Source organism: Ammospiza nelsoni, chromosome 8, assembly GCF_027579445.1.
Source record: "Ammospiza nelsoni isolate bAmmNel1 chromosome 8, bAmmNel1.pri, whole genome shotgun sequence".
In the NCBI taxonomy this organism is placed as follows: Eukaryota; Metazoa; Chordata; class Aves; order Passeriformes; family Passerellidae; genus Ammospiza; species Ammospiza nelsoni.
The window spans coordinates 39,083,546-39,105,525 of record NC_080640.1 but is presented as its reverse complement, the minus strand read 5'-3'; the positions used below and the strand labels follow the sequence as shown (position 1 = coordinate 39,105,525).

The 21,980-nt window shown below is 47.1% G+C and overlaps 1 protein-coding gene across 1 annotated transcript in view; it reads left to right on the top strand.

Annotated features, from left to right (window-relative positions):
* Nucleotides 1-21,980, top strand: part of CDH23 (cadherin related 23) — a 204,863-nt gene that overhangs the window by 64,833 nt on the left and 118,050 nt on the right. Inside the window, 3 exon segments of the mRNA XM_059477689.1 lie at nt 11,270-11,464; nt 14,642-14,770; nt 21,454-21,532. Of these exon segments, the coding sequence (XP_059333672.1) occupies nt 11,270-11,464; nt 14,642-14,770; nt 21,454-21,532 (403 nt within the window).

The following is a 21,980-nucleotide window of genomic DNA, read 5'->3' as shown; positions in this document are numbered from 1 at the left end:
GGGCTGGAAAAAGCAAGCAGGCTTATCCCACGGGATACCAGAGCATCTTCTGTTTGTCCTGTGCCTCTGAGTGCCACTGTCCTGCCAGCATGGTGAGTTCCCCCATGGCTGGGTGGTTGTGATGTCCCTTCCTCCTACGTTGGGTTGGGCTGTGGCTGCCGTGAACGAGCGCTCTCAGTTATCCAGCAGCTAATTCCTCTCCAGCTCCTGTAAAGCATCCATCCATTCCAGCTGTGTTTATGGTGTTTTCAAAAGCTCCTCAATTGAATTATAGCTCTGCGGTGGCTGTTTGCCAGTGTCACCCGATAATGAGGGAGGTCACTTAATAGAGATAGCAACAAGAGGTACATATTAATGAGGGCTGATTGAAAGGTGGGGTGGATTTCCACCAAAAAGGAAAAAAAAATTTGTAAAAAAGGGAAATTATCAGGTTTTAAAATCAAACTTAGAAATTGGAAATTGCCTGGCTCGGACGAGCAGTAATGCAATTAATAAATGTAATTAAAAGTGCCATTAAGAACGCAGGAATTGGGAGTCTGTGCACATCCTTGTGAGTGTTCTGAGCTGGCACACGAGCGAGGGACCCAGTCTGGCAGCCCGGGATGGAGCACGGGGACAGAACCCAAAACACAGGGCTGGCTTTTTCCTCTCGGCAGGGGCTGGCAGAGGGGCTGTGGCTCTGCTCCTGCAGCTGTTTCCTGCAGCAAGCCACACCTGGGCAGGGATGGGTGACTTAAATCAGCCCAGGATGAGCGGGACAGGGTTCCAGGTGTATCAGGAGCGTAGCTGGAACCCGTGTCAGCTCTGTTGCACAGCACGCCTGCCTTCAGCAAGAGGCACCGAGCCCTCCTTGCCTGGAGCGCAGGGATGTGCGAGCCGGCCTTCAGCGAGCGCAAAGCTCCTTCCATCGGCCCCGCTGAGCGCTGAGAGGCAGGGAGAGGGAAAAGCGCCGCCAGGAGCGGCAGCAGGGAATGATGTAGGAGTAATAGGTTGACCCGAGCTGTAAGAGGAGCGCGGAGCAGCAGAGCATCTCCTGGTGGGAGCGGGGGGAGCAGGAGTGGGGCTGGCCAGGGCTCGGGTTTCTGGGGTTGAGGTGACCCTCGAGGTACTAAAGAGTCTTTTTTTCCCAGCCCCGCGACCAAAGAGGAAGTCGAGATTCCTCAGCTCTGCTTTTCAGGGTTGTTTATTTTCTCTCATCTATAACATTCTTTCTCTGACCTGCTGAGGTTTGTCCAGCAGGTCGAGTTATGGCACAGTCCCTGCCCTTGGGGTGGTGTTGGCTTTTTATACTAAGAACTACATATACTTTATTCACAATAATTTTCCAATACCTATCACCTGTTAGACACTCTGTCTCTACTCTAAACCAATCCAGAATTGTCACTATCCCAGCAGAAGGTGGAGGACAAGAAGGACAGGACAAACCCAGATTCCCCCATCTTGCCTTTTGAACTGCCATTCTAAAACCCCAAAATTCTACTTTTTCACTCTGTGACAAATCAACTATCATTCTACTCAAACCCTTGTGGCTTGTATATCTCCACACAAAGTTGGTAATTGTTTCCATGGGCTAAAATCAAAGGCTCAGGTGTTTGTGACTCTGTGCCAAGGTCTCTGAGCCCCCTGCCAGGGTCTGGAATCACCCAGGGCAGCCAGAGCAATGTCCTGGGTCCCGTCAGCGAGGCTGTGCCAGGGAGGAATCAGAGCTGGTGCTGCTGGAGCCCCCGTGGGTGCCCCCCGGCCCGTCTGTGTCGCCTCATCTCGCCGACCTTCCGCCAGCTGCTCGGCCAGATTGCTGCCGCTTCCCCACATTTATTTGCATGGCTGCAGCATGCATCGGCATCCTAATCATCCCCACCAGCCTCTCAAAGCCGGGTGACTTTGCCCTGGGAGGTCACATGGAGGTCCTCTACAGAATCACAGGATCACTGGGTTGGAAGACACCTCCAAGATCATCGAGCCCAACCCAGCTCCAACACCTCAACTAAACCCTGACACTCAGTGCCACATCCAGGCTTTGTTAAACACACCCAGGGATGGTGACTCCACCGCCTCCCCCAGACCATTCCAGTTCTTTATCACTCTTCCAGTGAAATTTTTTTTCCTGATATCCAACCTGTATTTCCCTTGGTGCAGCTGGAGTCTGTGTGCTCTGTTTCTGTCAGTGCTGCCTGGAGAGAGAGCCCAGCCCCACCTGAGCACAGGCACCTTTCAGGGAGCTGTAGAGAGTGGTAAGGTCACCCCTGAGTCTCCTTTTCTCCAGCCTAAACAGCCCCAGTTGTCTCAGTGGTTCCTCACTTGTGTTCCCAGCCCCTCTCCAGCCTCGTTGCCTCCTTTGGATGCACTCCAGCATCTCAATGTCTTTCCTAAGCTACATGGCCAGCCACTGGAGAGGGGTGGCTGGTGTGGTGGGATGAGCTCCAAATACACCAAAAGAGGCGTTTCTGGTGCCCAGCATTCTTGTCAGAAGGTTGTTGGTGGTTTAAGCCCAGCCAGCAGCTCAAAGCCACGCAGTGCTCGCTCTGGGTGTTGGAAAAGGAATGTCTGGAGAATGAACTCCCAGATCTCCTCTGCTTCATCTCCCACCTTTGCTTCTCTCCCACTCTGAGCCTGCTGTAAAAAGTCAGCTCTCCATGTTCCCCCTCTCAGCCCTTTGCTGCTGATGTCGGGCCAGTCGGACATGACTGATGGATCCAAGCACATCTAGGGTGTTGGTGGCCCTCAGCCCATGAAATGGCTTTGCTGTGGTGGGAAACTCTCCAAGGCCCTGTGCAATCTGCTCCAGAGGGACTTAATGCTGTGGGAGCAGGTGCCATGGGCCTCAGGAAAGAGGATGGAAGCTGGGTTTTCTGCAAACAGCCTTTTTGTTTAGTTAGTCCCGTGGGAAAGGAGAGCCTTTCCACAAGGATCACTTGAGTTGGGAAGGAGCTCTAAGATCACCAGCTTGAGGCACTAACCCAGCACTGCCAGGTTACGCAGCCCTGTCCCCAGGTGCCACCACAGGCACACATCTTTTAAATCCCTCCGGGGGCTGTGACTCCACCACCTCCTTGGGCAGCCTGGGCCAGTGCTGGACAAACCTTTTGGGTTGGGCTTGCAGGGCCTGGTTTTTGGAAGAAGAACTGACCCAAAACCCCTTACCCTGGCTCCCTGTGCTGTCAGTGGGAAAGAAAGGGTGTTTTCTAAGGACTTATTTTACTTTCATTATCCTCCTCTGATTTTCTTAATAATAAGCTCACTTTCTACTTCTAACTTGAGCCTGTTTTACCCCTGCAGTGTTTTCTTCCAGTCCTTAACTCATGAGCCCTTTGTTTAAATTTTTCTCTCCTCTGCCCAGCTTTGGCAGGGGAGGCTGAGTGAGTAACATTCGTGGGTGCCTAGTGTTTGGCCAGTGTCAAACCACACCACCTTTCCATGAAGAAAACTTTCCTGCTATTCAATCTAAACCTCCCCTGGCACACCTGGAGAGGAGCAATTTGTGGCAGACGAGAGGAGGTGGTGCCCTGACTTTTTCCAGGTGTCCCTCACTTTCAGCTGTGGCCTGGTTGGACACATCATGGAACAGTCTGGGTTGGAAGGCACCATAAATGGCACATAGTTCCAACCCCCTGCTATGGGTAGGGACACTCTCCACTATCCCAGGTTGCTCACATTGTGACCCCAGAGAGGGCATCTCCTCTGGATTGTCATCTACCTTGTATGGGCTGGAGCAGCATCCACCCAAATTTCATTACTGATGCACGTTATAATGTGGGTAACAATATAATGGATATTATAATATTAAAGGTATTAAAGACTACCGGCGTGGCCAGAGAGTGAGGTGTAAATATTTTTAAAAATCCCTTTTTGGTAACCTGTTCTTCAGCCTCAATTGCCCTCCTGCAGAGGATGTTGCGTAAGGCGGTGGTGTCCCAGCTGTGGGGGCCAGCAGGGCACATCTGTGTCTGGTGACTCCTGCTGGGGTCACACGGCAGGTGACAGCCCAGGGCAGCTGTTTGTTCTGCTGGGCTGCGCTTGGGCAGCTTTGGGGTGGAAACACACCTTCCTGGGAGGATGGCAGAGCTGGGGGGCCCTGCAGCCCCACATTTCCCTTCGCAGAGAAAAGCAAGGCACAATTCTTCCCAAGAACATTCCTGGGCTTCACATTCTCTGAACGTCAGAGAAAGGGAAAACACAATTCTAATCATTTGCTGTGCCTGTGTTTGTGCAAAAGGAGAATGAAATATGGAGATTTTTTTTGGTCAAAGTGATGGTGTTTTGGTTCCTTGTCACGTCAGGGCCAAGTGTGTGTGTTGGGACTGTTGGATGACAGTCACGAGATTCAGTGCAGTGTGTGCAGGGCTGAGTGCTTAACAGATTCAGTTTTAGATGTATAGAACAATATAGTATAATAGAATAATTAATGTATAGAATAGTGTAGTATAGAATCATATAGTATAATAAAATGTAGATGTATCGTATAATGTATAGTATAATAAAGTAATTAATGTATAGTGTCATATAGAATAATATAGTATAATAAAATGTAGATGTATAGAATAATACAGTATAATAAAGTAATTAATTAGCCTTCTGCTCTCCATGGAGTCAGATGCATCATTCTCTCCCCTCACTGGGGCCATCACAGCACTGCTGTAGGGCCCAGCAACGGGACAAGAGGCACCAGGGAAAAATTGATGCACAGGAAGATCCCCCTGAGCATGGGGAAGAACTGTCCTGGGCAGTCCCTGAGCAGAGATTGCCCAGAGAGGGTGTGGAGTGTCCCTGTCTGGGGCTATGCCAGAGCCCCGTGGACACAATCCTGTGCTGTGTGCTCTGGAATGTCCCTGCTAGAGCAGGAAGGGGGGAGCAGAACGCTGTGGTCAGACTCATTCTGTGATCCTGTGGTTATTATTTGTGCTTTCTCACCTCTGCACTGCTCAGAGAGAGGCAATGTCTTGGTCTCTCCTCTGCCTCCCCCGTGTGCAGCAGCATCCTTCCATGTTTGAACAGGGAGTTTAGGCGTTAGTTCCTTATTTTAACCTGTGTTAACCTGTCCTTGCTGCTGAGGATCCACTGGAACAGAGCAGCCTCTGCATGATTAAGGAGCTCTTGCATTACTGTTCAGTAATTCTTATTGGGCCCCCCAAACTTCTTCCAATATTTTTTTTTAACTTTTCTTATTTATTGCAAAATAAGGAAGGCACAAAGGGCCTCACCACTTAGCACCCCAGAGCCCTTTAATTCCTGGAGCTGCTCTGGGGTGCCAGGTGAAGGAGGGGGTGCTGGAGACAGGTCAGGAGCAGTCCCACCCCTGTTCGCCCTCCTCCTCCTCCCCACCAACAGGCTGCATCTGTCTGCATGTTTATTTTTAATCTCACATCTGCTGGCGTCGTAACAAAGATTTAATGACATGACACAGTTTTGTCACCAGTTCTTTTTTTCTCTAGTGAATGGAGCCTCCATTGCAGGCTGCTGCAGAGAGCTGAAATCTTTAAAAAATGACAGAATTTGGCCACTCGTGTAGAAAGCTCACCTGTTTGCCACCAGCACCTGTAGGCTGTTGTCTGCCTGGATAAAAAAAAAAAAAAAAAAGATAGATTTTGTTATTTTTGCCTGTTGGTGAGATAAGCATAACCACAATTAATCTTTGTTAATGAAGAAAAACCATGAAGAATGTGCAGAAGAGCCCTATAAATGCTGAAAAAGCAGGAACATGGTCCAGCACAGGGCTTTCCAAAGGCATCTCCCTGGCTGGTGTCCTCTGCTCGGTATTTACCATCAAACATAAGCCCCAGGCTCTTCTGTTTATCCAGATGTTTTGCTTCATTGTTTAGATGATGGGCCACAGCTTCTGAGAAATAAAGATGCCAGCTTCCTGCTGAGGAATATCTCGAGCCTGTTTGACCCAGAAATGGCAAGAGGATTTTAAAGACATACTTTTGATGCTTTTTTTAAGGCAGATGGCCTGAAATTCCTCTGAGTCCTGACTGCCTGCCTGGGCATGAGCACTGATGAGACCTTTTTACCCTGCAGGACTGTTAACAGGGGATGTCTGCACCCTACAGCTGGTTTTGCTGCTTTGGGGGATTTTTCTTTTTTTTTTTGCTTTTTTTTTTTTTTTTTTTTTTGCTTTTTTTTTGCTTTTTGCTGCTTTGGGGGATTTTTTATTTTTTTGCTTTTTCTTTTTTTTGCTTTTTGTGGCTTTTTGCTGATATGGGGGAATTTTCTTTTGTTTTCCTTTTTTTCTCTTTTTTTTTGTTTTTTGTTTTTTTTTGCTTTTTGCTGGTTTGGGGGATTTTTTTGCCTTTTTTTGCTTTTTTTTTGCTTTTTGCTGGTTTGGGGGAATTTTTTTTCCTTTTTTTTTTTCCTTTTTTTGCTTTTTGCTGTTTTGGGGGATTTTTTTGCCTTTTTTTTTGCCTTTTTTTTGCTTTTTGCTGGTTTGGGGGAATTTTTTTTTTCCTTTATTTTTTGCTTTTTGTTTTTTGCTGGTTTGAGAGAATTTTTTTTTTTTCGTTTTGTTTTGCTTTTTTTTTTTGCTTTTTGCTGGTTTGGGGAAAATTTTTTTTATTTTTTTTTTTTTGAGCTGCGAAAAAAAAAGATGCACTACCCAGAGCACTCCTTATGGGTCTGCATCCTCTCCCCTGTGTGCTGTTGGGAATAAGGGCACGTGTTTGGTAGTGAAATATTCTCACTGAGCTGTGCATTTTGGGCAGAATCAGTGATTTCCCTCTCTGCTTCCCCTAACACTCCTGCTATTGCCCGGAAGCCCTTCTGCTCCCCTCATGAATTCACTGGGGCTGTGCTTTGCTCATCGTCCAGCCCTAGGGTCCCTCTCAGCCCCTCAGATGGTGTTGATGTCCATGACAGATTCCCAGGGCCAGATCTTTGTCCAGAGCTCATCCCCTGCTTGTACAGCTCCTGCTGTCCTGGCCAAGGAAGGGAGAAGCCATAAAGCAAGGATAAAGCCATGGAAGCCACCCTGCAGTGTCTGCAGGGCCTGGAGCTGACAGCACCAAAGCTGGTGACCTCCGTGTCCCCTCCAAGCAGCTTCTCCTTTGCAAGGACGAGGAGATGAAGTCCCTTCAAAGCCTGCTTTGGGGCTATTGTGTGGAGTACAATGCAGGGGAAATCAAGCTCTCCTCTCTCCCGGGCAGCCCAGAGCAGCCCCCTAATCGCGGGTGACCAGAGAGGATTTGCATGTTAAAAGCAGTGGCTGGGGGCACTTAAAAAGGAGAGGAAGCATATTCATCAAGGCCAGCTTGATCCTTATGAATATTGTTATTCCCAGGGCAATACAGCCCAGAGCCTTCATGCAACCCTTGCTCTGCCTCTCCCTGTGAATGGTTAATTTGTGGTGCTGTGTGTTGTGACATTGGTGCCCCAGCTGGTGGCTCTGGGAAGGAAGCTGAGTTGCTGGAGCACCTGGAGTCAGGTGGTAGAAGCAGTGATAGGAGGGCTGTGGGATGCTCTGGAGCTGCTCCTGGTGGTGATGGCTTGGGGGAACCAAAAGAGAGGCTGGGGAGATGCTCTGGTTTTGTCTGGAAGGTGTTTTAGGAGTGCTCAGAAAGAAAACACCCACCACAGCCACCCATCAAGGGCTTCTTTGTCACTCCCAGCTGACAAAATCCTGGTTCCTGAGCAGTTTAAATGCCCAAGCCAGGATGAAGGTGCTGAGAACCCCAGTTGGTATCTCTGGGAAAGAAGCTGAGTTGTTGGAGCACCTGGAGTGAGGTGGGGGAACCAGTAATAGGAGGGCTGTGGGATGCTCTGAGATGATCCTGGTGGTGATGGCTTGGGGGAACCAAAAGAGAGGCTGTGAGAGGTTCTGCTCTTGTCTGGAAAGTGTTCTAGGAGTGCTCAGAAAGCAAACACCCACCACAGCCACCCATGAAGGGCTTCTTTGTCACCCCCAGCTGACAAAATCCTGGTTCCTGAGCAGATTAAATGCCCAAGCCAGGATTAAGGTGCTGAGTGTGGGGCACAAAGTCAAGGGTTTACACGGCAGCAGGGCAGGGCTGGGTTAAGCTTCCAGAAAATGAACAGCTGTAAGGCAAAGGGCAGCAAAATTCCAGGGCAGATGGGTTGGGGAGGATGTGGTGTCTCCATTGCTAGGAGGCTTTCAGGATGGGAGTGATTTAGGTGGAGCACAGGGGACAGGTTTCTCTTCTGAGGTCCCTTCCAGCTATATCTTTTATGCTTTTGTGACTGCTGATCACCAAAAAACTTGAAGGCGCTTTAAAAAATAATCCTCAGGCCGTGCCCTGTGAGGCTTTCTAGAGCAGCTTGATTTAGAGGAGGGAAAAAAAAAAAAAAAGGAAAGGAAATGGAAAACCTAAGTGGGAGCTGCAACCTCTCACACCTTGGCAGAAGCGGCACTGGTGTAAGGCAAGTGGAATTTTGCTGGAGTCCAAGGTGAGCTTGGGTCCCTGCAATGCCACATGCCTGCACAGAAGGGCAGGGTCATGAGGGATGGGCATGGGATGAGTGTCCTGAGCCTGGATTCATCAGTGGGAGCTGCAGAGTGTGCCCTGGGCTCCCTGCTCTGTTGCACCAAATCCTGCCACCTGCCTTGGGGGCAAACTTCTGCTGGCCTGAGCCTTAACTGGGAAAATTTGGATTCTCTGGTTCTTTGCACTGAGGATTAAGATGGTTAAATAAGATTCCTGAGTGTGGAGCCCTGTTTCCCAATATTTTCTAGTAGAAGTGTTGAGTGGGACAACCTTTGGTTTACTGCAAGCCCTGTGGTTCCCAAAAAAACCTGAAAATGGCTCGGTTTGTTTCGCAGTTTCGGCCAAGGATTTTCTTGGAAACAGTGCCCCATCTTTTAAACTCTGCCTCTCCTCAAGCCTCCTTTCCATCCTCTCAGCACTTCAGGATACTTCTCTGTAAGCTGAGGGCGAATAACTCAATGGGAAAGGAGTTAAGAATAAAACACAGAGACTTGGGAAGAGGTTTTCAGGAATAATCCTTATTATCCCAGCTGGCCATAACCAGCCACTGCCAGGTCTCACTTGTGACCTTTGCTGTGTCCCCTTTTGAGGTTTAGCTCCTTGTCAACCCTTTTGATGGTGCCACAGGCAGGGGGACGTGCCCAAGGTGTCGTGATGTGTACCTGGAGCCCCAGCAGAGCCTTTTAGCTGGCAGTCTGTGCTCGTGCCTTTAGGGAGAGACAAGAATATGCATTTTAAGATTTGCATAGGAACATGCAGCTGTTCCACCAAAAATGGATAATTGTTCTCCCCGCTGTGAAGTTAAACAATAAGAAGTGCCAAACTGCACTTGCCATTGCTGATTTTGTGCACTCAGCTGCATATTTTATGCATGTAGATTAGTTCCAGATTTATGACGACGGAACTGTTCATGCCTGCGTTAATCGGGCCAGGTTGTAGTTGCTGTGGAAACTACAACTGACTTTTATGTGAAGTTCTGTGTTGCATTTAACACTTTTTTTATTTATTTTCCCCTTATTTTTTTAAAGCTCTCCTATATTTAATACTTTGTGATGAAAACAGTGAGCGAGTCAGCGTCAAAAATAAAAGCGCCTTTGGGCAAAAAACAAGTTTCAGCAAAGAGAGCAATTTTTCTGGGAAGTTGGGATGTCTGAGGAAAATAAGGGTTTGTGATAGAGTGCCACCTTGACCAGAGCTGTATAACTATTATTATAAGTGTGTAACAACTATTATAGGCCCTGCAATACTGTAATAAAGAATGCAGCTATATAACTTATCAATGTCCTGGAAATACAGGGCTGTAGTTGCTGGGTCTCTGGATAACACTCCTGGTGGGAAAAGGAAATTGCTGGGGTGTGTTTGATGTGAAAATGGTGCACAGTGTTGTGGCAGGCACAGGGCCTGCTAGGCCTCCCTGTTGGTCAGTTGTCTAAGATAAGAAATGCCTAGTCATGATAAGTGGACCAAAAGAAGCCCCTCTCCCACCTTTGGACCCTTGTTATCTCTCTGTAAGACCATAGGTCACTTTCCCCTCAACCCTTACTATTGGACTGTTTTTTAAAACCCACATACCCTACAAAATCCCTATTTCTGCCCAGTTTGGCAGAAGAGCTGTCACTGAGACCCTTTGCAGAAGACACCAATAAAGACACCTCTGTGGAACCTCACACAGCCTTCTCCTCTCTCTCCCTGCGTCTGCCAAAGGCACTTAGCAAGCAAAGAGCCAAAATTACAATTGGGCTGAGAATCACTGGGGTATTTTCAGGGTGGTACCCCAGCCTGTTGCTGGGAGCTTCAGTTTTGGAGTAATCCAGCAAAATTTGCTGGATTTTAGAGAAATCCAGCAAAGTTTGCGAGTGGCCGCAAAGGGAGACCATTCTCCATGGGGAAAAAGAAGTCATTTCCCAGGGTCTGGGTATCACATGAGAGGTGGCCTTTAGTGCTCTGAGGGCTTGCAGGGTCCTCCTTGGTGGCAGCATTCGTTTTGGAGAAATCCAGCAAAGTTTGCAAATTTTCAGGGTGATGCCCCAGTGTCGGCCAGTGCGTGCAGCTGCCAGTTGAGACCATTTTCCATGGAAAAGAGAAGTCATTTCCCCAGGGTCTGAGTGCCAGGTTAGAGGCGGCTTTCGGGGCTCTAGAGCCCCAAAAGAGCTGATCTCAAGAGATGAGCTTGTTAAGACTGCCTGAGGTTCTGCAGCCTGCCTGAGGGGCCCAGACCGGTCCTGCTTAACTGGACTTTGCTGTCTGGGACACCCATGGCAGCTGGTTTTGGGGGAGACCCCAAAAACCCCAGAGCTGCACTACAGTGTTACTGAAAAGGAAATTGGTGCTGTGAAATTGCCCTGCTGCCTCAGTCAGTAGAGCACGAAACTCTAAATCTCAGGGTTGGGGGTTTGGGCCTCATGTTGGGCGCCACTAGATGTACTTGTTTTGATTTAGGGTAAACTTTGGAGAGAATTTTTAAAGGGCTTTTTTTTTTTTAGGAAAGTAGATTTAATTGGATTTTTTTTTAATTGGTTCGGGAGAAAATATTTTCTTGGAGACAAGTGGGAAAATTTGTTTATTAAATAATAAAATTTAAATAATATTAAATTATAAAATTTTTGTTGTTTTAAAAGAGATGATAAATAGAGAAAATTTTTTTGGGTTGTAGTTAAGTTTATTTAGTTTTGGGGGTTTTTTTTGGTGTTGGAAATGTTAAGGTTCAGGTTTGGTTTGGTGGGTTAGAGGTGTGAGTTGTTGGTGGTTTTTTAGGTTTAGTTTAGGGTAGGCTTAAACAAGCCTAAAGAAAAAAGAAAAAAATTACAGTGTTACTGATTTTTATTTTTTATCTCCAGAACACCCCCGTGGGCACGCCAATTTTCATAGTGAACGCCACGGACCCGGACCAGGGGGCAGGAGGCAGCGTGCTCTACTCCTTCCAGCCCCCTTCCGACTTCTTTGCCATCGACAGCGGCCGTGGCATCGTGACGGTGATCCGGGAGCTGGACTACGAAGTCACTCAGGCCTACCAGCTCCAGGTGAACGCCACGGTGAGTCTGATCCTGGCAGCTGCAGGCCTGGAGGGGGTCACTGTGTGTGCTGGGAATGCCTGGAAGGGTTTATTGTATGTGCTGGGAATGCCTGGAGGGGTTTATTGCATTTGCTGGGAATGCCTCGACAAAGGCAGGAATGATGAATCTGACTCCATGTTCTCAGAAGGCTAATTTATTACTTCATCATACTATATTATAGTAAAGAATACTAAACTATACTAAAGAATACAGGAATGACACTTACTGAATGCTAAGAAGATAATAATGAAAACTCGTGACTCTTTCCAGAGTCCCAGCACAGCTTGGCCCTGACTGGCCAAAGAGTGAAAACAACTCACACTGAAATCCAATGGAACAATGACTTGTGGGTAAACAATCTCCAAACACATTCCACATGAGCAAAACAGAGGAGAAGCAAATGAGATAAGAATTGTTTTTCTTTTCTCCGAGGCCTCTCAGCTTCCCAGGAGAAAAACCCCGGGCAAAGGGATTTTTTCAGAGAATGTGAACGGCACAGGTGTTGTCTGGGGTTTATGTTGTTGCCCTCTGGCACATCTGCTTTTGGGCACATCCAGTGTTTTCTGCTTAGCAAGGCGTTGCAGCAGTGCAGTCTCTGGGTGGTTTCAAGTAGCTGTGGGGAATGGCTGCACCTCTCCAACAGCATCTCACACGTGCCAGGGGCTTCTGCAGGAAGGGAAGCAGCTCCTGGGTGATGAAACTCAGTACAGGGCATGTAGATCATTCATAGAATGGTTTGGGTCAGGCACCTTAAAGACCATCCCATTCCAACCCCCTGCCATGGGCAGGGGCACCTTCCTCTAGATCAGGATGCACCAAGCCCCCTCCAGCCAGCCCTGGAACATTTCCAGGTATGGAACTACATCCACAACTTCCCTGGGCAAGCGGTGCCAGTGTCTCACTACCCTCTGAGTGAAAAATGTCTTTGGTATCCTCCAGACTCATTCCTTGTACACTGTGATTTATTACCTGTATCAAGAGTTAAAATTCTGGTGGGCAGAGGAGAAGCCAGGGTCTTAATGACTGTCAGTGCCATCACACAGGAAAGGGACCTTTGGGATGGGAAATGGTAAATTCATTGCCCAGTGTGGGTGGGTGTTCAGTCCCTGCTGTTCAGTCTGCAGAGAGCTGGAGAATGTCAAGGAGCACACGGGCTGGAGCTCGGGGTGCTGGCTCCTTCCCCACCTCGCACGCAACACAGGAAGGTGAGATTCAGCCCTACAGTGCATCTGCCCAGCCCCACGCTCAGGAGAGGGGGGGGGAACCCTCTCTGCCCCCTCCAGGCAGCTGGCTAGAGCTCTTGAAGCATGTGATTTAATCAAGATCATTGTCTTGATGCAGAACTACAAATGTCAGGAGGACACGGAGGGCTATGCTTCTCTCTTCACAGCAGCAGGCCTGGACACTCATACACTGCAGGGCAAACATCACAACATTTCAGCCCAAGCCCTGCATGTTCCTGGCTGTGGAACTTGCTCCAGAAACTTGGGTTTTTGTTGTTTGTTTTTCTGCTTTATTATTTTGAAACATATGTTTCTTATTTTAATACTCCAGTACAAAGAGGGCCTCTCTGGTTTTGGCTTCCTTGCCAGTGTCTGTTGCTGACAGAAAATGGAAAATGTGGGGCCAAACACAGTTCCTGATGGAAATGTAACTTTCTTGCAGGATTCTGATTTCCTTAGGGATGCAGTGGTGACAGCTTGGCCCATCCAGTTCTGCCTGGCCCTGTGTCCCAGAAAAGATAAAATGGGGGCGTATCTGGTGCTTCATGGAATCCCACAATGGTTTGAGTTGGAAGGGGCTGTAAAGCCAGTTCATCCCAACCCCCTGCCATGGGCAGGGACCCCTTCCACTATCTCAGGTTGCTCCAAGCCCTGTCCAGCCTGGCTTTGAAGACTTCCAGGGATGAAGCAGCCCTGGAAGCTGCTGGAAGCAGCCCTGGAAGCTTTTCTGGGCAACCTGTTACTTGCTCAATACACTGCTGGCATCCAGTGCTTTCCAGCTTAGGGAATACAAGGATTTAAACGCTGTCTCTGGACTGGGCTGGGTGGCAGCTGCGGCAATATCTCCTTGCCTTGGTTGGTGCTAGTGATTCCTAGAAGAAGAGTGATGAGAAACCCCAGGGCAAAGAAATGTGCCGGGAAAGAAATGTGAGAGTTGCATCAGCGTAGCAGGAGCTGGAAAAGCAAATGCAGATTTTTGTCTGCCTGATGAACAGTTTGCATGGTCCAGAGTGGGAAATGGGGTGATGGTGGCTTCAGGGTGGCTGCAGGGATTGCTGAGGAGCATAGGTGCAGGGCAGGAGTGGATCCATCCCAGGGATGAAGAGAGCAAGCACAGAAAGAGGCTGGAAAGGACAACAGGAGAAACTGGAAGCATTCTTGTTTTCTCAGTGCTATCTGTGATGCCTGAAACAAAATTTAAGAGGGGAAGGGAAGGAACATTATCTGAAGAAACAAAGGACTTGAACCTGATGGCACTAACAGCAGAGTCAGAATAAACGTCCACCCAGGCCACAGACACTGAGCCCTGCAGGTTAAGAGGATAATGTGCAAGCTGAGTTGTTGAATAGAGTTTAAATTAACATTAATCTTCTGGCAATCAGTCTTTGCCCCTGCTCAGAGCCTAACCCTTCCTTCTTTCTGTTTAAAGCCATTTCCCCTTGTCCCAAGTCCCTCTCCATCTCTCCTGGAGCCCCTTCAGGCACTGGAAGGGGCTCTGAGGTGTCCCAGAGCCTCCTCTTCAGCTGTGTAAAGGCATCAGCACTGTGGGTATGAGAGAGGCTGCTGGCACCCACCCCTGGCTCTGACCATGCTGAGCCACTTTAGGCTGTGTCTGCATTAGGAAGGAATTTACATTTTGAAGTAGATGTTGAACAGCATTGCTGCATTTTCACTCAAAATGTGATGAAAACTAAATTGGTGTTTGCTTCGTTTGAAAGGGCTGATGCTGCAATGAAATGCATATTGTATTTCAGCTTAGAGGGAGGTGCAGTGGACAATAATTCCAGCAGGTAGCTTGAAAAAGAGATGATTACCTCCACTATTCAGAAATCCTGTCCCAGCTACAACCACGAGAGACTTAATGCTGCTGAATAATTCTGTTTTTCTGATAGAAATCCTTTCTCTCCCCTCCCTGCCCCTTTTTTTTTTCAAGGACCAAGACAAACACAAGCCTCTGTCTACTCTGGCCAACCTGGCAGTCATCATCACAGACGTGCAGGACATGGACCCCATCTTCATCAACCTGCCCTACAGCACCAACATCTACGAGAACTCGCCTCCGGTAAGGGCTGTGCTCCGTGGGGTTTCCTTCTGAAACACCACAATTCCAGCCAGATCCAAAATATTCAGCTCTTTTTACAGCACCCAGCCTAAGCACAGGGGTTCAGGAAGCCTGGACCCCAAATGAAATACTTTCTTGAGGGTTTTTTCTTAAATTCTGCAGAGGCTTTGTGTTGTTGGGAGCAGACAGCCGCCCCATCTCCTCCCCACGGTCTATCTGCATGCCATTTCCAATAGAGGACTTGAAGGAAAAATCTAAACGTTCCTGAAATGAGGCAGTTTTGAAAATGCCAGAATCATCAGCCATTTCAGCACTTTGAGTCTTTTCCCCCAGGTTTTGCCAAATTGGTCCAATCATTTTAGTTCTTCTGAAACTCGGTTTGTCAGCAAACTCGCTGTTTGTGGAAAAACGTCTCCCAGTTCCTGAATACAGCAGGGATGAGGTTGTTTTTTCCCCCCCACAGATGTCAGGGAGCGTGGAGGGCAGCTTGGGCTTTGGAAGATGTTTCTTGAGGGAATCTCATCTGGGACTTTCAATGAGAAATCTGTCTCTTTTATTTTTGGTACTTTCCAGTCAGGATTAAAAGTACACCCTGAAATGCAGTACAGCAATCCAGCCAGGCAATGGAGACCATTTTGGAGACCCACCACGGGCTTTAATCCAAGCACCAGCCCTCCTCCACAGCATCCACAGCTGTGCATCCCGTCACTTTGTCCACAGGGAAATATTTTTGTGTGTGTGGAAGGGAAAACTTGCCTTAAAATCACGGCATGGTGGGCACCCACACCACATGTGCACCCTGTAACTTGTATGGTGCTCTGGATCCCAAATGCCTGGTGGCTCTGTTCAGAGGGAGAGGGAACTCCAGAGAGCTTCAATTCATGCCTTTTTATCCACTTTGGGGCATGAAGAGTGCTGGATCAATAGGGCTGAGTTGTACTGTCCCAAATCCCGCGGTGACACAGCACATTACCTGTCTGCTGGCCCAGAAATGGCCAAAAAACAAGCTTATTCATGGATTATTCACAAAGTAAAAGTTTTGTTGGTATTAAGGAGTATCTCTGGGATGGACAGAGTGAGCTGCAGGGAAATAAAACCCCACAAATTAGATCGCACTTAACTAGGAGGAAAAAAGCTTTAAATGAAATTAGAGGAATGAAAGTGCCATAAGTATTAAAAATCATAGACTGCATCACCTCCATGGAGTGATCTGGTATCCAGGAAAGGGAATGACTTCCAAATAATCATATATATTAAGGCTGAAGGATCCCTTTGTGTCAATACAGCAGCATGCACCACAGTTATTCCTGGAACACTCACTGTTTGCAGTCAGGGAAGCAGCAAATTGCCACTGTGCAACGTGACACAGGAAAAGAAGAAAGGAAGGAATTCCCACCAGGTTTAGAGATTTTCATTTCTCTTGGCCACGTGCAACATCTCCAAAGGCACTGAGGTATCTGACATGGATAGGTGCCACCAGAGGCATAGTGAAGAGGAAGACTGTGGGAGGTGGGGACTGCTTTGAGTGGTGGCACCCTCTGGTTTGGACCCAAATTCCCAGTTTTTCTGGGAGAAATTCCACTGCTGAAACAAGGGTGTGATTTGCTTTGGCATGCCTGGCGTTTAACACAGAGTTATTTCATTGGAAAAGACCTCAAAGTTCATCAAGTCCAGCCATTAATTATGTGCATTTTTTGTCTCCCGGTGTAAATCCTCTCATCAGCTGTGCTCTACCCCCTGAGTGGAGCCAGGTGTGGAGCGAATGCCTTGGTTATCAAAATGATGATCACTAGTTTGGGTGGGGAGTCAAAAAAAACAGGCTTGCAGGTCAAACCAAGAGGCTGTGGTGCATTTTTGGGTGATGTTTACCCTGACATGTGACTCAGCAGGTCAAAATGTGCTCAAGGCGTCTCATCCCAGCCCTAAATCCACGGAGCCGCTGCTCCCCATCTTTCTTCCCTCTTTTTATCTGCGGTGCACAGCATGTCTGTGCTCCCCTATCAATGTATCAGGCAAGAATACCTCATCTAAAGTGTATACATTACCTAATAAAATCCTTCTTATTTGGGATTATTGCATCAAATTTTAATTTCCTCACTCGAGTAACAGCATGTCAGCCAGCCCGTCAGCGGAGAGCCGATAGAAGGTGAAAAGAGTGGATAAACTGCAGCAAATTACCACAAACAGATCTCTATCAGCCCTTTGACTGGAATTGACTGGAATTAAGAAGTGAGAAATGGGATTTTTTTTTGCCGTGGCAGCTTTCTGAAGCGCTCACCCCCCCTCCTCCTCCTCCTGCTGCAACGCTGGGCTGCGCTTTGCCTTTCAAGTCCCTAATCCTGTAAGAGAAGAAGAAGGAAAAGGGGTGGAGGAGCCTGAGAGGGGAGAGGAGTGCAGTTGTAGTTCTTATTTCTCTCAGGCCAGGATCTGGGAGCATAATTGAGAAGCGTTTTGGGCAGGTGCTTATTGTGACACTGAGAAGAAAGCAATTTCTTATCGGGCAGAGGAAGAGAGGACGCAGCAGGGAGAGACTCTGCTGTCCCTGGAGGTGTTGTATCTCCTTTCTTGATGTTGTTTATCATCCCAGCAAGGCTCAGGCATCTCTCCCAGGGCACCCAAGTGTGCCTGCAGCTGTGGCAAAGCTCTGAGGCGTGTTTCTCATCCTCAGGAGGGTTTTTGGGTGTCTGTCCTGGCAGCAGCTGGAGGCTGGGTGGCATGGTTGGCGTTGAATGTCCTCAGAATGACCTCGGAAGGCTTTTCCAACCTGAATTATTCCATGTCCTCCAGACAGGCTGGTAGGGGCTGGAGGAATGGCTGGACTGGATGATCCCAGGAGGCTTTTCCAACCTGAATTATTCTGTGATTCTGTGTCCTCCAGACAGGCTGGTATGGCTGGAGGAGAGGGGCCATTTCCCCTTGCAGAGCTGCTGTGGTTCTGATGAGCTCCTGCTTTTCTGCACCCCAGTTCTGCCCCAGCTTCTGCACCTCAGGCAGTGCTGCAGCTTCACTTTGTGGGTGCAGGAGGAGGATTCCACTCTCCAGGAGAGAAGCTGAGGGCTGTGGACGTGTGCTTCATCCCACAGGGAGCCACGTAAGGCCAAGAGTGAGGCCAAACCCCACTGGCACACAGCCCCAAGACCAGCACTTGTGTTCCCCTGCAGTAGAATGGTACAGATAACGTGTCAAACATCATTAAAACAGTTTTAATTCTTCAGCACCATCCCCCTCCTCCTCAGAAACTCCTTGAGTTGAAGAAATAATGTAGAATCAGTGCTGGTTTTGCCCTAGAGTCTCAATAGCTCCGAGTTAATTCTTTCTTACAATATTTCCAGCCCATCAGTGTGAACACTTTATTAAAAGCTCAGGGTTTTATTAAAAAAGGATTGATTTACCCCTGCCCCTCTTCAAAAAAACCCTCAGATTTTGTTTGGATAATGTGCTATTCTTTATTTTCTTTGCCTTTTTTTAAGCATAGGCTTTCCCAGATTATTACTTTTCTAAACCTTCTTCCTCCTCTCCCAGAGGGGAAGAGTTATTCTGTTCTCTCTGTACCCACCAGCCGCTGCTGTCTGCAGTGGGCGGGCGAGCTGTGACTTGTTTTAAAAGGAAACTCAGGGATTTTTGGGAGTTTCTGAGAGCTCCAGGGTCTTGCCACAGGTTGTGCCATGTGCCACTTCTTCAGCCCCTTTCCTGGGAGCTTCAGGGCTGCTCCCAAATGCTGTGGTTGCTCAGGAAGGGAATGTCCATCCCCAAGAAGTGGCGTCTACCAGACTTGTGGGCACCTGGAAGGAAACCAGGTGGGATGTGAAGGATCTTGCTGTGGTTCCAGGAGTGGCATCCATGGGTGGTAGGGAAGCCAGCACCACTCCAAGATGTGTTTCTTGGAGGCTGGTGAAACGTGGCTCATCCCCAGGAGGTGCTTGTGGAGCAGGAGGCTGCAAGGAGAACGGGGGGAGCCCCAATGCCAAAACCCAGCAGCAGGATATCATCACCATCATCATCACCATCATCATCATCATCATCACAGACCTGCCGAGGGCAGAGGGTGAAGCTCAGCGTGGTCCCTCACAGCCCTCATTCCTGTGATCAAATCTCTGGATAATTTCTTTCCCATGGGGATGGGAGATTAAAGATTGAATTGGATTCTGCTGAATGTGAGGGTGATGTATAATACACTACCGAATATATAGACTGTATAATATAATACTATTCATATACATATATAGAGAGAGTATATTGATATATAGAGTGTATATATATATATATATATATATATACACATACAGTACAGTACAGTATATATACAGTGTATATATATACAGCATGATACTATTGTACTGTATAATGTATAATTATATATTCTATATAATTATAATATATAGATTGTGTAATATAATACTATTTATATACATATATGTAGAGTATATAGCTATATATAGAGTGTATATATATACATACAGTACAGTACAGTATATATACAGTATATATATACAGTATTATACTATTATAATATATAATATATAATTATATAATATATATATAATTGTAATATATAGACTGTATAATATAATACTATTTATATACATATATAGAGTATATAGATATATACACAGTGTATCTATCTAAATACAGTACAGTACAGTATATATACTGTATATATATACAGCATGATACTATTATACTGTATAATGTATAATTATATATTCTATATAATTATAATATATAGATTGTGTAATATAATACTCTTTATATGGAGAGAGAGTATATAGGTATATATAGAGTATGTATCTATATTTATATAAAGTACAGTACAGTATATACACAGTATATATATACAGTATTATACTATTATACTGTATAATATATAATTATATATGATATATAATTATAATATACAGACTGTATAATATAATACTATTTATATACATACAGAGAGTATATAGATATATAGTGTGTATATATATATATACTATATACATACAGTACAGTATATATACAGTATATATATACTGTATAATACTATTAGACTGTATAATATAATAATATACAGTATAATAATATTATACTGTATAATATATCATTATATATGATACATAATTTTTCTGTATAATAATATAATACTATTATATGCACACTCTCTATATAGCTATATTCTCTCTATACACATATATATACATATATATATAGAGAGAATGTGTGTATATATATATAACTATATATAGAGAGAGAATATAGTATAAAAGTATAATACATTAAAATTTATACATTGTAATTTTACATTATAATTTTGCATTGTAATTTTACATTATAATTTAAGCAAAACTATGCTGGGACAGGGCACTCTGAAATGCATCACCCCACACTGAAATGCATCACCCTTTTTTTCCCTCCACTTTGCCCTGCCCTCCTTCCCACATCCCCTGTTCTGCTTTCCCACCGGCTCCTTTCCCGCTTTGGCAGTGGTTTTTCTCTCTCTGTGTGCTCTTGGGAAGGCACAGTTATTGTCAGTAATTTAGAGGCTCTCTGGGTGGCTGCTGAGCCTCAGCAGCTGAGTGCTGCTCAGAGGCCAGTGACCTGGGATTTATGGCTAACGCTCTCGGTTAATAACATGGATTTACTTAAGGAGTCTGTTGGAATGCCCTCGGAGATCAGGGGACGGGCAGCCTGCCTGGCCCTCGGAGCCTTCTTTATGGCCAGCAGCGGCCTCCAGCCCCCGGGGACAGGGATCTGCAAGTCCTGCGAGTCCCTTCTTTCCACCAGTGATGTTTCAGCTTTCCCTCTGGCCTTCAAATGATGGATTGCGGGGCGAGCACGAGGCTGCTGACCCGCTCTGCTCCCTCGTTAGATATGCAAACTCCTCTGCTGACATTTCCTTTGAGGGGAGAGAAAAAAAAATGATAAAAAATTTGCCGCTTTCCCCACTGTTAATAAGCCAATGAAAACAAGAACAGCTGAGTTGTAAATTTTTTCACACTACATTAATTACGGGCATGTGCATGTGTTGGTATTCACAGGGGCTCACTGCACTGCGGCGGGGGAAGTTGACTTATGGAGCAGGATATTTTTATTTCAGGAGCTAAACAAGAATTTTGGGTCCCTCCTATGTTGTTCTTGCCAGTTTTGGGGGATTCTTGGCTCTTTCTGTTGCGTTATAGGAACAGTGCAGGATGGAGGATGAGTGGGTAAGCTGGCAGCTGCAGAAGCTCCTGCCTGCGGGTTCTCAGCATCTGTCCAGCCCTCCTCCTCCTCCTCCTCCTCCTCAAGGGTTTCAATTAAAATCTCTTCAGCTCGCTCAGTTGTGCAGCTGGATGCCAATGGTCAGTGAGAGCAGCCCTTCCTGCCTGGGGTGCCTCATCTGAGGAACACAGCGGGAGAAGAGGCCAGGCTGAAATTGGGAAGCCAATGGCAGAAGATGGTGGTGAAAGGGAATTGTTTCCTGCTGGTGATGCCCTCAGCATTCCCAGCCACATCCTGGGGTGGGTTAGCAGAGTGGATCAACACTCCACTCGCACCAGGGTGATGAGTACTGAGCCAGAGCTGCTCCAAGGGCAGGCAGTGGGATTTTCCACGACCTGCCATGTCCCAGGACAGGTTGTCCCCCAGCAGCTGGCCCAGGGTGAGAGGTGCAGGTTGTTGTGGGAGCCCTGGCAGTGCTGTGACACCTGTCCCCTGTCCCTCCCCAGGGCACCACCGTGAGGATGATCACGGCCGTGGACCAGGACAAGGGACGGCCCCGGGGCATTGGCTACACCATCGTGTCTGGTGAGTCCTGGAGGCGTGGAGGGGACCCAGCAGGGATGGGGGGATGGATAATGGATGGATGGATGGATGGATGGATGGATGGATGGATGGATGGATGATGGATGGATGGATGGATGATGGATGGATGGATGGATGGATGGGTAATGGATGGATGGATGGATGGATGATGGATGGATGGATGATGGATGGATGGATGGATGGATGGATGGATGGATGGATGGATGGATGGATGATGGATGATGGATGGATGGATGGATGGATGGATGGATGGATGATGGATGGATGGATGATGGATGGATGGATGATGGATGGATGGATGATGGATGGTGGATGGATGGATGGATGGATGGATGGATGGATGGATGGATGGATGATGGATGCATGGATGGATGGATGGGTAATGGATGGATGGATGGATGGATGGATGGATGGATGGATGATGGATGGA